Source organism: Convolutriloba macropyga, chromosome 13 (genome assembly GCF_964194025.1).
Source record: "Convolutriloba macropyga chromosome 13, txConMacr16.3, whole genome shotgun sequence".
Classification (NCBI taxonomy): Eukaryota; Metazoa; Xenacoelomorpha; order Acoela; family Convolutidae; genus Convolutriloba; species Convolutriloba macropyga.
In genome coordinates this window covers 30,303,171-30,319,523 of record NC_134480.1, presented here as the reverse complement: position 1 = coordinate 30,319,523, position 16,353 = coordinate 30,303,171, and the positions used below count along the sequence as shown (strand labels likewise).

Genomic DNA, 16,353 nt, shown 5'->3' with positions numbered 1-16,353 from the left:
AAAAATAGTAGCGAATTATGCTCGTTATTGCGTTTTTATGGCTTCAAGACTTAGTGTTCTTAATGGCCGGTCTTTTTGGCTGTCCAATGAGATATTAATGATATAATAATAATAATAATAATAATAATAATAATAATAATAATAATAATAATAATAATAATAATAAATTGTTCTCAGATACTGTAAATACAATTTTTTTGGATCTAAATGTATCTGAAAGGACACCAAAAAGGCATTAAGCCTGTCAAGTGGTGCCAAAGAGCAAATTGTTTCTTTTTGGGTTGTACGATTTTCTTTACCTCCAACACCCATCCCCGAACCAAATCAAAAGTTAAATACTGCACTGGAAAAAATTTCATGTTTGATTTTAATACAGAAACAAAAAAAACACCAAAAGAGCGAAGTCTTACCAAAAAACGTTTATGAGTTCCTCGTTGTCACAAATATAATTATCTTTCAGATCATGAAGTAAATGCGGCAATTGTTTGGATTTACACTGAACAATATTTAAGACAATGCTGACATCCCATTTCACTAATACATTAAACAGTTTGCGTAAGCGCCACTTGAGATTTTTGCTTTCTTGCTTAGTGCCTTTTGACGTATTTTTAATTGTTTTCATTCTTTTTAAATCATTAGTAATAACTTCTATTTCATCTTTGGATATGACATCATTCAACTCTGTTTTATGCTGTTCATTTCTTATATTTTTACTCTGACACTTCATTAGTTGATAAACATGCAGTTCACGTATTGATAGTAAACGATGCTTTTGTCTTATGTTGTTAATTGAGTTAAACTTTTTAACACCAAAGAGTATTCTCCACACCAGTATTTGTATTTTTTCAAGCGCCAAAAGATCTGTTTTATTAGCAGAGCTGTAAATCAGAACTCCATATTGAAAAACAGTTGTATGTAGATCTTGTATAAATGCAGCATTCGTTTTTGACTTACGAACTGTCTGAAAAATCGTAGCGGTTGAATGTTGCCGAAAAATTTTTTAAACGAACTTAACATGTTCTTTAAAAGTTAGGTTCATATCAATTTATAATCCCAAATACTTGACACATTGTGCATAGGCAATAGTCGCACCGTTAAAAGAAAAGTTGGCCCTATTAGTTAGCAATGGAGAGCTTGGGGTCAACAAGTACGTTTTTTGTTGATTTAACGTTAGTTTATTTTCACCAAGCCACTTCTCAATTTTGGTTAGTTCTTGTTGTACACAATCAATGTTTTTTGTTATCGTAACTACAATGCAAACAGGTGTCAGCAAAAAGATTGACCTTAAGAGTATGGCGGACTTTCGGCATGTCATTTATATACAAAAGGAACAAAATGGGTCCTAAAACTGAGCCTTGTGGAACCCCACAGTTTTTTGCTAATACTCTAGATTTTAGGCTGTTATGTAGCACAAACTGCTTTCGGCCAGTAAGGTAAAAAGTAATTAATTCCAGAACAAGACCTCTAAGACCATAAAGTTCACACTTTTTTAGCAACAGGTTGTGATCTACGGTATCAAAGGCTTTTTTTAGATCCAAAAACGCGCAACAGCTTTTTGTACTACTGATTTTGTGTGACCTCAAGTTATCTATCACAATTGCTATAGCGTCCACTTTAATTCTTTTATTACGAAAGCAAAAACTGTTTATCTGTAAAGACGCTGTTTTTGTCCAGAAAGTCTACTATTCTCGACTTAAGAATTTTTTCAAAAATTTTGCCTACAGTAGGTAGTAAGGAAATAGGTCTGTAATTAGAACAAACGCTCTTGTCTCCGGACTTGTGTATAGGAACAACTTTGGCTGTTTTTAAACAGTTTAGGTAAATGCCGTCTGCAATTGATCGGTTTATTGAGTCAGTCAAAAGGAGACTATGGTGCATTTTACTGCTTTAAGGAATTTGTTGCTGATTCCATACTGACCTTCAGAAATTTTGTTTGATAGTTTATCTATAATACACTCTATTTCCTTTTCATTAGTGCCGAGAAGTAACATAGTTGCTGGTACTTTGTCAATAAGGGTGAAATTTGGACTAGATTCAAACTTACTGTTTAAGTCAGATCCTATCGTGCTGAAGAAAGTATTGAGCACTTCACAATTTGGGCTAAGGTCATTCTCATTGAGAATTGCAGCTGAGGGTTTCAGTCTTTTCATTGTTTTGTAAAAGTTTTTACTCCCTTGTTCTTCCTCGGAGGAGAGATATACATCAAAATACTTCCTTTTAGACTGTCTTATAGCTGCTTTGGCTTTGTTTCGCTGCTGCTTGAACTTTAATCAAATTTCTTGTGTTTTACAGTGAATGGATTCCGGATATAGCTTTTTCTTGCGCTGACATTCTTTTTTTAACCTTATTATCCACCCAACATTTTTTCGGTCTCTTAGTAGACTTTTCTGTGTTTCTTTCGGAACATATTTGTTCAAAACTTGAGCAAGAATCTCAAAAAACTTTGTGAAAGCTACCTCACTCGCTCCATACGTAAGAATTTCAGCAGTCTTTACTAATTCATGTTGTAAAACAAAATGTATATTTAACAGTGTTTGTTCATTTTTTATTTTTTTCTAACACCTATAGCTGCATCTTTCGTTATCGTCTATGTTGCACATCTCAATCTGTGTATCACCAAGTACAGTGAAATGATCTGTTTTCTACAATGGACACTGTCACGTCATGATTAGCAAAGCAAAGGTCTATTGATGTGCCTCCACCTCTACATGTTCTGGTTATTGATTCCGAGTTCATACTTTCTAACTCAGTCTTAACGTGCCTTTACGCACTTCGGATACACTGCTGCTACGAAGCAAGTCTATATTGAAGTCTCCACAAACCAAGTTTTTCTGACCCAAGGGTATGTTTAAATTGAGTATATATTCTGTCAGCTTTTTTGACAGAAAATCACATTTTGTAGAAGGCAGTTTGTACACAACTGTTAAAAATGTGACCGGATGCAATAAAATTGTAAGAATCTGCAGTTCATTCAGCTCAAGCTTTGCAACAATTTTACAGGCAAGATTTTCCTTAACGTCAAAGGCAACAACCCAACCTCTTTTCTCCCTGTTAGCGACTGTCAAATTTTGATAGTTTTTAAAGAAAAATAATCATGAGTGGGACTTTTTGAAAGCCAAGTTTCAGTAAGTGCTATTACTTCGGGTTCTGATGTCTCGGCTAGGAAAGCTTCAAGTTCAGAAAAGTTCTTAGTGATCGATCGAATATTCTGCAGAAGTAATCGCATTAGTATACTGATTGCATTGCAACCTCATTCATCTGCTCTTAAGAACACACGCAATGAGAAAAGCAGCTCATAAAATTTCTTGAATTTTTGTTTTCACCACGTTTTCCTTTTCCCCGCTTTTTTGGAGTTATCACGCGGTTTTCACGATGTGCTGATTTGAAAGGTTATTGTAAATGTTATAATTATGTACAGAATCTAAAAATGTCCGCGGAAATCACAGACACTTAGTTCCTAACCCTTATGGCTAAGGAATCGCGAGCATCACAACTTTTTTTAATTTTAAACCTTGTAAGAGTCCGCGAAAATTTTAGACACTAGGTTACTGAAACTTATGACTAAGCAGTCGCGGAAATCACAACTACTTAAATATAGAATCTACTAAGAATCCGCGGAAATCACAGATTCTTTGTTGTTTTCATACATAATTTCGTAGTCGCGAATATCACAACTAATCTTTTTATATGTAAAAATCTTATAAGAGTGTCCGCGGAAATCACAGACACCCGACTGCCAACGAAAGAAGTGGCGACTTTTTTTTAATTAGAGAAAAATTTCTTTGCAATCCGAACTTATTAAAAAGGCAAAAAAGAAAAAATGATCGTAATCCGCAAATGCTGATTAAAATTTTTTTTTAAAGTACTGCAAGACGAACAAAATAAACACTCTCCCACCCCTTGATTACCTGAAGCTTAACACGACAAAAAAACTAAAAAACCAACGTGTAATTTGCTCTTAGTTTTACGTAATACAAAAAACAAAATTCAAACAATCTTCTCCGTTTGATTGAGTTTCTTTCTATAGACTTTTACTTTGTCTTTTTCTGGTCCGGCGTTAGATCTGACTTCTCCGTATCGCGACCTCTCTTTTGCCCCACATTAGATCCGGTTGCAAATCGCTTGCGCACAACTGGGTTGCTCAGATTGTCAAGACATTGTTTTGAATTTACGGGAACAAATACGTCTTTGCCATCTCTGTGACAAAGTACAGATATCATGCAGTTTCTAGTAGACACCACATAATTTCGCTTATCAGCTTCCGCCTTTATATCATTCTCAACAGGAGGCAATCGTTCCATGATATAAGTGTTTTTTATTGCTTATCGGATTTGTAAAGTCGCGAAGTTTTCGTCGATTTTTGAACACTTCGTCCTTGTATTTGAAATATACAAACTTGACAATAACTGTGGGCATAAAACCTCCAGACACTTGTCTCCGGTTTGGCAAGATATGATACGCTTTCAAACTTTTATCAACTATATCCTTAACTTTAAGTTGATCTTTGAAAAAATCCGAGATATTTTGGCACAATTTCGCTTCGTCTCGGGCGTCAAATGGGGGTTTTGCAGGATAACGCAATCTTTACTTGTATATCGTTCTTGGTTGAGGAGTCGTTCATCAAGTTAGTCACAAAATTCAAAAACATCTCTAACCTCTTTCGCGGTTTGTTGGTTACTTTTTTTGAGCTCTTCGTACATCTTTTGCATTGCTTCTTTGGTTGCTGGGTCGGTAATTGCTTTCACCATTTGGGTAAAGGATGCCATGATAATCTGGGGAAAATTTAATATTTGTAATCCAGGGAAAAATTTGGGACTAAAATTGCAATGGCGTTTTTTTCAGTTCACTTGAGCCATTTTTTCTATGCAGAAACGAGCGAACAATTTAGAACGTTGAACTGTGCTGTGTGTGTTGAACTGTGCTGTGTGTGAGTTGAACTGTGTTCTGTGTGTGTTTCGTTATGTTTCTTGACAGTTGAGAGCTCTTGGTTTTTATGGCGTTGACACTATAGGTCAGTTGTAATATCCATTGAATTTTCTTAATTACATGTTTTGCTTTGATTGACTTACATAGCATTTCTTTTCAAAAACGTATCGTTAATTTTTGAGTTTGTAGTTTATTTGTTGGTCAACATATATGGCCAATGGAGTTCATAAAAGACGCTAGATAATTTCTAGCTTGGAAGCATATGATTAGGTTATTGATTTTATTTTTAGCTTAATGTTTATTGACTTCGATGCTACTTATTTTGAAGATTTTTTCTAAATGATACAAATTTCTGTTTTAAGATTTCGTACAAAAATTTTTCACTTGTCAGTTCGTTTTTCATTGGTCTCAATTAGTTGCATTCTAGGTACGCTCAATGTCATCACTTCATGATCTATTTTTTATTGATTTTGTGAGATTTAGACACTTTTTGTTTTTTAATGATTTTGTTTCTTCTGAATTGTCCACGAAATGTAAGGGCATATTTTTTGTTTACTATCGAAGATTGTTATTGATAGGCAGATCATAATTTTTCAATTCTGTGGATTGTATTTCAGGACGAGTCTTGCTATGTTTTTATTTCGTCTTTTTTGTTGCGCGTGACGTCACCGTCTTCTCATAAGCTTTTATTTCATTCATTTGCTGACTGAATTACCTGTGACGTCATTGCATATGTGCCTGTCGCACATATTGGATCGAATTCTTTGTCGGGTCACTTGAAAAACTGACTCGCTTGCAAATTTTTGGTAACTGTTACTTCACTACTTTCATGCGGTAATATAAAGTCAACTAGGTTTTCTTACTCTTATTAAAATGTGTATGACAGCGGCTTTACAATACAAACGTCTAAACAAATAAAATCATTACATCCAGTTTTTTTAAAAAATTTTTACTCTCAATTTTGAGTTTACAATTGTACAAAGGTACCGCAGCTATTTTTTGGCAGTCTGCCAGCTATGTTTGTTATCTTGGCATAATTGAATATGCACCCGCCTTCCCAAAAAAAAACAAATGCTGCATTAGATGGTGTGAAGGGTTAAAATTGAGAGCCAAAAAATAGAATGAAAGAACTGGTTTTCTGAAAACGCTTGTAGTGATTTTATTTGATTTACTTTTGTACTCTAAAGTTTGTACTCTAAAGCTGCCTTAATACAACTTTTAATTAGAGTGGTATCGCACTTATAATAATTTGCATAACTTGCTGAAGTGGGAATATCAATTAAAAAATATATATACCGTTAGGAGTGCGTAGAATATTCAAATTGGGGATTGTAATCTACTGGTTAGAAGGAAGGGATGAGTTCCTTTCTGATGAGCCATTGGGTTAATGTTGAGTGTTTATTTGTACAGGGAGTGACAATACCAAGTCAGAGGCGCTACGTGGAGCTCTATGCGATCTATCTGTTTGCGTGCACAGTGGATGCATCCTATCAGCCCCTCTCTCATCAGTACAGAACATACAGACCCCTTCACTCAATAAGTTTATATCACAACAGTCCACACTGTAAGTTACTCTCCTTGTCTTGTTCCTCTAGGTTGCTTTGCAAGCGTGCTCTGATTATTTGGTACTTTTAATTTGTTAACAATTTGCCAAAGTATTTCAGTTCAGAAGCGGTGGTCCAAGTAGGCGAACTTGGAAATTTTAAACCCAAATTAACGTTTGAAAGTTGAATTCCCCCGTTTTCTTGGAGTTTCCGCAATTTTACTTTAAGCTGCGAAGTTCTATATCACTAAGATTTTTAAAATCTTGAATATAGTCAATATACGAGAAGCTGGTTTGTAATGAATGTTTTCTTGTGACGGAGTTCTTATTAGTGCTTTTAATGCACAATTCCTTTCAGCGTTTTTTATGCTGGATAGTTACTGGAAGCTGTGTGAGCAATTCACTGTGTGATTGCTCACACAGGTGCGTGACGTCACACAGGTGCGTGTGAGCAGTCTACTGCGTGAAGGGAAGGTGGATGAGGGATTGGTGAAAAGTAGTGGATAAAACAAGGATTCCAACCACCAGTAAAATTTGTCCCTTTCTCCTAACGCTAATCGCGCATGTCGAATCGAGCCAAATTTTACTGTTTGTTGGAATCCTTGTTTTATCCACTACTATATATTAGCTCTATATTCACTTCTTTTATATTTTAAATCTATCATTTCTTGTCTCATTTAGTGCAAGCCACTAGTACAGAGTTAGGCTGGTAATTAACCATTATCAGACGGATAGTTCGGGTTCTATCCTCACTGACTCTAGTGAACGTATCCCAGATACTAGTATAAAACTAATCAGTGAAACTGCTTCGCAGATGAGACCGTGTAACAAGCACCTAAACAAAATCGCGAAAAAACTTGAACAAAAAAGAAAACTTGAACAAAAATTGAAAGAAATATTAAAATAATAAAAATTTTCATATATCACCTAATCAATATTTAATCAATTTAAAAATAGAACTTTCTGTCTCACTTGGTGTAGTGGTTAAATCATCGAGTCTAGTTAAGTTGCTTTATCAAACGGAAGGTTTGGGGTTCCTTCCTCACTGACTCCAGTGAACGTCCCCCGACTCTGATGAAATACTATAAAACTAAGTGAGATAAAAAACCAAATTCACAGTTCTTAAAAAGGATGATCCCTGCTGTGAGACTGTATATGGGACACATTGTGATGGGTATACAGTCAAAAACACTGAGATCGGTGGAAACACAGTGATTAGTGTTTTTCTATGTCTTCTTGAATACTATACTTATAAACATGCTCTCTGAATTGATTTCTAGTGTGACCATATCTATATCTATGAAGATAAATACATAGTCTACATTTCCTATTTCTAAATCTATATAATGATATATGTTTATAAACATTACACTTACTACATGTTAGATATTGATCAGGATCAGAATAATGATATCCCAAATGTTCTATATAATCTTTCACTTTGACCATATTTTTACATACATAACAAGAATATTCTAAAGCTTTACAATTATTACAACATTCTTTCCAAGGTTTATTTATACACTTATCGCATTTCATTTTCATTTTTCGAAAAATTATTTTTTGATTATTTCCCTAAAAAAATACACGTCTCAATCAACTAATACTAGTGTCATAAACTTCTGCGATGTCTGTAATCTATCCTTTGAATCAAAGAAGGCTTTATACAGGCATCAATCATACGATCTCAAACATAAGGAACTATTGGAGAAAATGTTTGAGTCTGAAGAAGAGGAAATCTCGGAGAGGGTGTACAATTTGGATGAAGATGATTATATTATTAAAACTAAACCAGCCACCTAACCTAAAACTAAAACTGAAGAGGATATCTACACCAGAATTAAGTATGAATGTAAAGAATGCCATTAAGAATTTAGAAGTAAAGTAGCTCTAACTACTCATTCATATAGTCACAATCGCATGTATCTAAAAAACACAGAAGACTTCGATATAAACTCAAGTCAGAACATGAGAGAATTTTATATTACTGATAAAGGTGGGAATTACATTGAAGATATAGATGAAGCAACTAATTACTCATTAGAAGAAATTAAAAACTGTTACCAGTTTCGTAATTTTAAGAGTTTTAAATATAAGATCACGGCCGAAAGAAGAGAACCAAAGAAGAAGTTAAAACTACTAAAATATTTTTCAATACTGATTATATTAATATTAATGCAATATATGAATATGGTGACTTCAATCGGTGGCTAGATTTCGAAAAGGAAATATATGAAGGTTATGGTTATGATTTTGAGTTTCTTGGAATAAGAAGTATTCAGTTAAACATTGAACCAACTAAAGCATCTATTGGTAGTTATATAGATTTACCTCCAGATCTCAAAAACTCTAAATCGATATTAAATATACGTAGATATAAATACAATTGCTTACAACTAACTATAACTCCTTGGCTACATCCCGCCCCACACCATGCAACTCGAGAAAGTAAATATGTAGATAAACTAATTGAACCAAGACAACAACATGAAGATGATTTTGCTTATATAATAAGAATACAGAAATTGTATAATATTAATATTTGGGTATACACACCTTGTGGTAATGGCAAAATAGAATTGTTTAAACAAGTGGATGATTTTAATAAAGATAGAAAAGATGTAAGAATACTAGTTTGGCGTAATGGTCAAATAGAACACTGTGCCCTAATGAAAAATATAAATCTTGTTAGTTAGAACGACCAAATAAAAACAACATTAAATATTATTACTGTGATAGATGTACCTATTGGTTTAACTCACAAATTAAATATGATAAACACGAATGCAGCACCTCATTCAAACCAGAGATTGTTTGTCCTAAGAAAAAAGATATTACTTTTGTAAATGAACACAAACGTCAGAATTTAAAAAATATTATAACTGCTAATATAGAATGTTGCATTGTTGAAGTCTCAACTAATGATTTAAAATATGTAATAGCTGAACATATTCCAATAGTTGTGGGTTACACCTGGCAAGGTAACTTCAAACACTACTTCGGTCTAGGCTGCATCAAAAGATTTGCTAGAGATCTGTTAGAAATAGAAATTGAGAATAATTTCAAACATAATGAAAAGATGATATTCACAGAAGAAGATAAATTATATCATGAAACTAATAACACTTGTCATATCTGCAGTAAAACATGTATTAATAAAGTAAGAGATCATTGTCATGAAACTGGTAAATATAGAGGACCAGCATGTAAATTATGTAATCTAAGATGCAAACAACAAAACTTCATTCCAGTAATATTCCATAATGGCTCTGGCTATGACTTCAACCTACTATACAGTGAACTCTTCAAACAGAATAATGATAAAAGAAAAGTGGATAACATACCACTAGCTGCTGGTAAATCTAAGATGTTTAGCATTGGTTGTCTCAAATTCTTAAGACAGTTATAACTTCTTAGCTATGCCTCTAGATCAAATGGCAAAGATATACGGATGTAAAACTAAAACATTATATCCATATGAATACTTTGGTTTAGAGTCATTGAGAACCACGACCAAGTCGTATAGTAGCAAAGCTACCTACCAAGAAGCTATAGGTAATCTAAAAATAGAAGACTTCATATCCTCACTACATAATAAATTACCAACACAAGAAGAAGTAGATAACTTTAATAATGAAAACAGTCATAAAACTAGTAAAGATCTAACTATAGAGTATTTACAGAATGATGTGGAAATATTAGACTATTGCATGAATGAATATGTTAAACTAAGTATGAAAGAATTCAAGCTCAATCCCCTACACTATGTAAGTCTCCCAGGTTATAGTTTTGATTGTTGGTTAATGTCAAGCGTTGTAACATTAGATACATTACAAGATAAACAAATGCTAGATGATTTTGTTGGAGCAAAGAGAGGTGGTATATGTGGAATAATGGGAGATAGATATATAGATAACAGTGATGGTAAGACCAGATGGTACATAGACGCAAAGAACCTATATGGTTATGCAATGATGCAAAAGTTACCTTATAAGGATTTTGAGTTTGTTACTACTACTCTAGATGTAATATTGAATACTCCAGATGATAGTGATCATGGTTACTATATAGTTTGTGATATTGATTATACTAATGAACGTAAAGAGAGAACAGAACAGTTAGCACTAATGCCTAATAAAAGAAAGATAAATGATAATGAATTGGGATACCGACGAAGAGAGAAAAGTAAAGCAAGATCCGAGAAATTAATCTTAGACCAAAACGACAAAACAGAATATATGGTTCATTATAGGATGTTAAAATTCTATGTTAAGATGGCAGTAAAAGTAACAAAAACACATAGAGTAATTAAATTTAAACAAGATTATATATGTAGCGATTATATACAAAACAATACAAATAAAAGAGCAACAGCTAAAACTGAAGCAGAAAAGGATGTAAGGAAATTAATGAATAACTCATTATATGGAAGAATGTGCATGAATCCTCTACACTTCTTTCAAAGCAAGTTCTTACACGATGAAGAAAAGATAATGAAAAGTATAAGTAAACCAACATTTAAGAATATAACTAGATATAGAGATTATAGCCAAATAGAATATATAAAGAAAAAAATAGAATATGATTCTCCAGTATATGTAGGTGTTACTATCTTAGAATTAAGTAAATTACACATGTATGATGTATTCTATTATATTCTACAACCATCCCTCAAAGATCTAACACTTCACTATATGGATACGGACAGTTTCGTATTAAGTTATAGTGAAGGTAAAGTTAGTGATGAGCATATGGACTTAAGTAATCTAGACATACCTATAAAAACTAATAATAAAGTCCCCGGCAAGTTTAAGCACGAGCTGGGAAGTAGGATTATTGAGGAATTTTTAGCATTATCCCCCAAAAGATATAGCTTCAAAAATTATCCTAAAAACACTAAAGAAAAAGGAATAAAGAAGCATAATAATGCTAGGCACATAGATTATTATGATGCATTAATGAATAATACACAGAGAACAGTAGATGAATGTAGAATACAAAAAGTTGGCGATAACATGACAACAACAAAAACAAGTAAGATTAGTCTAAACACATTTGATGATAAAAGATTTTATGTAAATATTATTAAAAGCTATCCTCATGATGAGAATCTATATCTATTCAAAAGAGATTTAATAAAAATGATCCACCAAGCATCAGTGAAATTGCTTCGCAGATCATTAGATGGAGACAAAGACCTACTGTTTAATAATATTCTAGAACTAACCATTAATGATGATAGAAAGTTAATTGAAGTTGCTATTATATTATATAACGAGCTTTGCTAATTTTTATAACAAATAATTATAGACCTAATTCATTCATTACATCCATACGGTTGGTAGTTAGTATATTATAAATCATTATCTGAGCCATATATTTTTCCATAATGTCTCCCATGATTGTATTCTTATATAGTGTAGCTCCAGCTTTTATATTTTTATTATATTCTAGAAATTTTATTATCTTCCCAGCCCCATCTACATATTTAGAATAAGTTGAAATTATTAAATCATCATGATTTGGTCCCTTAATATGATCAATAAACTCATCTATAGTATTACAACGTTTTTTACAAGCTAAACATCTTTTTAGATTAAGAGAGAAGCTGTTTTCATTATCCATTTTTTACTCTTATTATAATTTTTCAATACATATAAAATGACTAAACTAGATAAACTTATAGAATTAAACAATCTAGAAAAACAAAACAGAAGAAATAGATTAGAAGATAAATTAAAACAACAATATTATGGTGAAATAGAAGAGTTATTTGATCCTCTAACCAAAACTATCAGTGAAACTGCTTCGCAGATAAACGCAAACAATGAACAGAATCTAGCATTAAGTGAACAAACATAAAGAGCAATAGATTGGCAAAAGCAAGAGTTAGATAAACAAACTAAGATGATCGAGCAAGCTGGTTCCCAGTTTAATGAAACTGCTTCCAAGATTGGTGAAACGTTAAAGGGGACCATAAAGCAAACTCAAGTTATAGCACCAGTTTATGTTGATACAAAAACAGCCAAACGTCTTCATGACATGGGGGCTCAAACTAATCCTCAATTAAAATTAGAACTCGTAGATTTACCTAGTAGGAGATATAAAATGAATGGTGTTGATATAACTCTAGAGCAGGGTGCATTTTTAGTTAGGGATAATGTATGAGTTTTCAGAAGGATTTACTGATTTTCTTACTAAAACAAATGTAACATATGATGATAAGGTTGAGGAAGATGAAAACAAAATTAAAAGGTTTTTAAAGGATATTAGATATGATTTAGGAAAAGGGGATAAGAAAAGCGCTAGATATAGAACAATAAAACGTATAATGGAGGTAAGAGATGATATATTTGGCAGGGGATTAAATGGCAACCCAAATAATTTAGTAGAGACTAGAATTATTAATACTAGAAACAAAAGCTGGTCATGATGGGTTATATGATGAAATGCTAGATATATCTAAACAACTATTATCTATGAATATTATTAATCAAAACCAACTAGATAATTTTGTTTTTAATTATGGTAAATAGGTGAAACCATGACTACGTCCATCAGGGAACCTGCTTCGCAGATGACTATGTCCATAAATAAAACGCTAGAAAAACAACAACAACAACTAGCTAAAGAAGTATTCAGTCCTCAAATAACAAAGTTTAAAAGACAAAGAATAATACCACTATATAAAGATGAAACATGGTCAGCTGATTTAATTGATAAGTCATCTCTAAGTAAATACAATAATAATTATAAGTTTATATTAACAGTTATAGATATATTCACAAAATATGCATGGGCTATTCCATTAAAGAATAAATCTGGTTTATCTATAACTAATGGTTTTAAAATAGTATTAAGTGAACATCCACAAGGTGGCTCTGAACCTAGAAAACCAGAAAAGTTATGGGTAGATAGAGGTAGTGAGTTTTACAATAAAACATTTAAATCTTTACTTAAAGAATATGGAACCGGCAAAGCCGCTTCAGGGATAGAGCTATATTCTACTTATAGTGATTTAAAGGCTGTATTCATAGAGATTCAATAGAACATTATTACACATAATAAATAAACCTATGTTCATCAATGGGGATGGTAATTGGGTAAATATATTAAATGATGCTGTTGCAACATATGACACCAGTTGATGCTTCTAATAATCCTGATAAAGTTAAATACTATGTTAATTCTACCAAAGCAACACCAAAATTTAAAGTTGGTGATTATGTTAGAAACGTAGGTAAACGTAATATCTTCTCTAAAGTTTACACTTCTAATTGGAATAGAGAATTGTTTAAAGTGAATGAAGTTCTAAAAACACATCCACCAACATATAAAATAGAAGATATTAATGGAGAGATAATAGAAGGCAAATATTATGAACAGGAACTATTGAAATCCGAGTTTGATTTTGAATCTAATAATAAGGTTTTGGAATCATTAAATATATTTCTTAATATAAATAATGACAAGAAATAGATTTAACCAAGCGAAACGTCATATAGGGAATGGAAACAACTTAACACTAAGTAAGGCTCGTGGGTTATTCCTAGAAGATGATGATGATATTGATATGAAGTATACCTATAAAATTACAAATGTTCATCCTCCTAGAGATGAAAAAGATGTTGTTAATAAAGAGTATTGTGACAATAACTTATTATCCTCTTCTAATAAAATAGACATTTTAAGTAGAAACATAACTGAACTAAGAAAGGGTGACTTTGATAAAGTTACAACTAAAACATTACAACTAAATGAAACACAAGTTAATGAAGAACTAATTAACGAGTTTATTGAATCAACAAATGAAGTCAGAAATACTGTTAAGTTTGTAATAAAGTTGCTGCAGATACTATCTCTAAATATAATCAATTAAAGCAAGAATTTGATAATAATAAATTTAATCAGAATATAACTAACATACACTTAGATGAAATGTTTACTAACTGTCTGAGAGAAATGAAAGAATACAATAAATCTCTTAGAGGTGTTATAGTACAATATATAATTGCTATACTTTTACAAAGTAAGTTACTTGATAATAAAGAGAAAGACAGACTTGAGATGCATTATAGTTTTAATCAAGAAGATATAATGAAAGAAATAGAAAGAATTTTTGCTAATGAAAATTAGCAAAGCAATGACCAATCAAACAGCACCGAGTGAGAGATTACTATATCCAGATTTGTCATCAGTATCAGAAAGATTGATAAACGAAAAGATTCAAGCTAATAATAAATTTAATAACAATATTAACATTATAAAAAATATTAGAAATTATTATGAAACTGAAACTAATAACTATAATAAGAAGTTAAGTAGATATAAGAATTATATTAACATAGCTGAGATAACAGAAATAATATCATCAATAGCAACAACGGCAACAACAACATCAGTTTCATTAACAGGTATAGGATTAGCTTATTCTATACCAACAGCTTTTGCTACAGCAACTGTTTGTGGTTCCTTATCAAAAACAATTAATACTAAAATTAGAAATAAAATTATAAAGTATTCACAAATGTATATTTTAAGTAAACAGTTTAGTGATAAGTTTAATAAACTATATACTAAATCAATGAATGATAATAAAATAGATAATGATGAATATAATGAATTTGTTAAGTTATATGAAGAATATAAGAAGAACAAGAAGCATAAGTTGAGTATTTTTTTAGATTAAAGATATTGGTGCTTAGTAATAACAATGTTTTTAGTAATAATAATATTAGTATTAATATTTATCGATAAATATATAATCATAATCATAGCTATAATCATAATCATAAACATAATATAATCATGGATATAATCATAATCATAAACATAATCATAAATATAAACATAATCATAATCAAATAATTATCTTTTCTTTGTACCTAAGTATAACCCTCTACCTTTTTGTACTACCTTTATACCTTCACCAGTAGTTGCAAATTTAATTAAATCAGGTGTAGCCGCTAGAGCTGCTTTAGGGTTTCTAGATGCAGCTGCACTTCCTATTTTACTTGCTATTTCTAATGCTCTTACTGGATTATTAGCTACTTTCTTTCCAAAGTTAACTGTAGCCCTACCAACACTTTTAAAGAAATCTTTAAGTCCTTCTGCTTCTATTTTTGCATCACTAACAGTCATTGACTTATTTCTCTTACACTTAACACAATTACCCTTTAACATTTTGGTACCTTTTGAAGTAATAAAACCTCTTATGTTATTAGTACCACTATAATGTCTACCTCCAACACAATATGAATTAGTTTTGAACTTATTTAAAAGACTCATTTCTATATATAAAAAATAATGGAAGTCAAAAAGTATTATCCCTTTGTTATTATTAAGCCTAAACCCAAGCCTAGGCCTAAGCCCAAGGTTAGACCTAAGCCTAAGATTAAGCTTGAAGCTGGAGGCTTAGCTCTAGGGAATAAAAAGAAATTACATATTATTTATGCTAAAGGTTTTGTTAATACTAATAAGAAATAGTTGGGTATTAACAAGAGTAACAATTAGAGCTGACTAGCTATAAGTATAAGTATAAGTATATGGTTATGTATAAGTATAAGTATATAATTATAACAATAACTATATTATACTATAATTATAAATTATCGCTAGAGTTATATCTAAAATTATAATTATCGCTAGAGTTATATCTTTGACTTAAATTATATATATGATATAATATCAACCATCTTATTACCATCACTATTCACACTAATAGCCTTTCTAGTTAATACTAATGCATGACATATAACATCTGCAACTGCAGCACTAAATTTAAAATTAAGTTGTATTGATTGTGGACCTATATGATCCCTTTGATATCTAGTATCGAATACATATATTCTGTAATTACTTTTGAATGTTCTATGATTTATATA

At 31.6% G+C, this 16,353-nt stretch overlaps 2 protein-coding genes across 2 annotated transcripts in view; one reads left to right on the top strand and one right to left on the bottom strand.

Moving 5' to 3' along the window:
• The window catches only part of LOC142351580 (uncharacterized), a 462,469-nt gene that overhangs the window by 250,394 nt on the left and 195,722 nt on the right, over positions 1 to 16,353 (bottom strand). The gene's annotated exons all lie outside the window — the stretch shown is intronic.
• Positions 1 to 16,353, top strand: part of LOC142351856 (uncharacterized) — a 218,000-nt gene that overhangs the window by 43,762 nt on the left and 157,885 nt on the right. Inside the window, exon 6 of the mRNA XM_075404088.1 lies at positions 6,337 to 6,490. Coding sequence (XP_075260203.1) covers positions 6,337 to 6,490 — 154 coding nt within the window. The remainder of the gene's footprint in view (positions 1 to 6,336; positions 6,491 to 16,353) is intronic.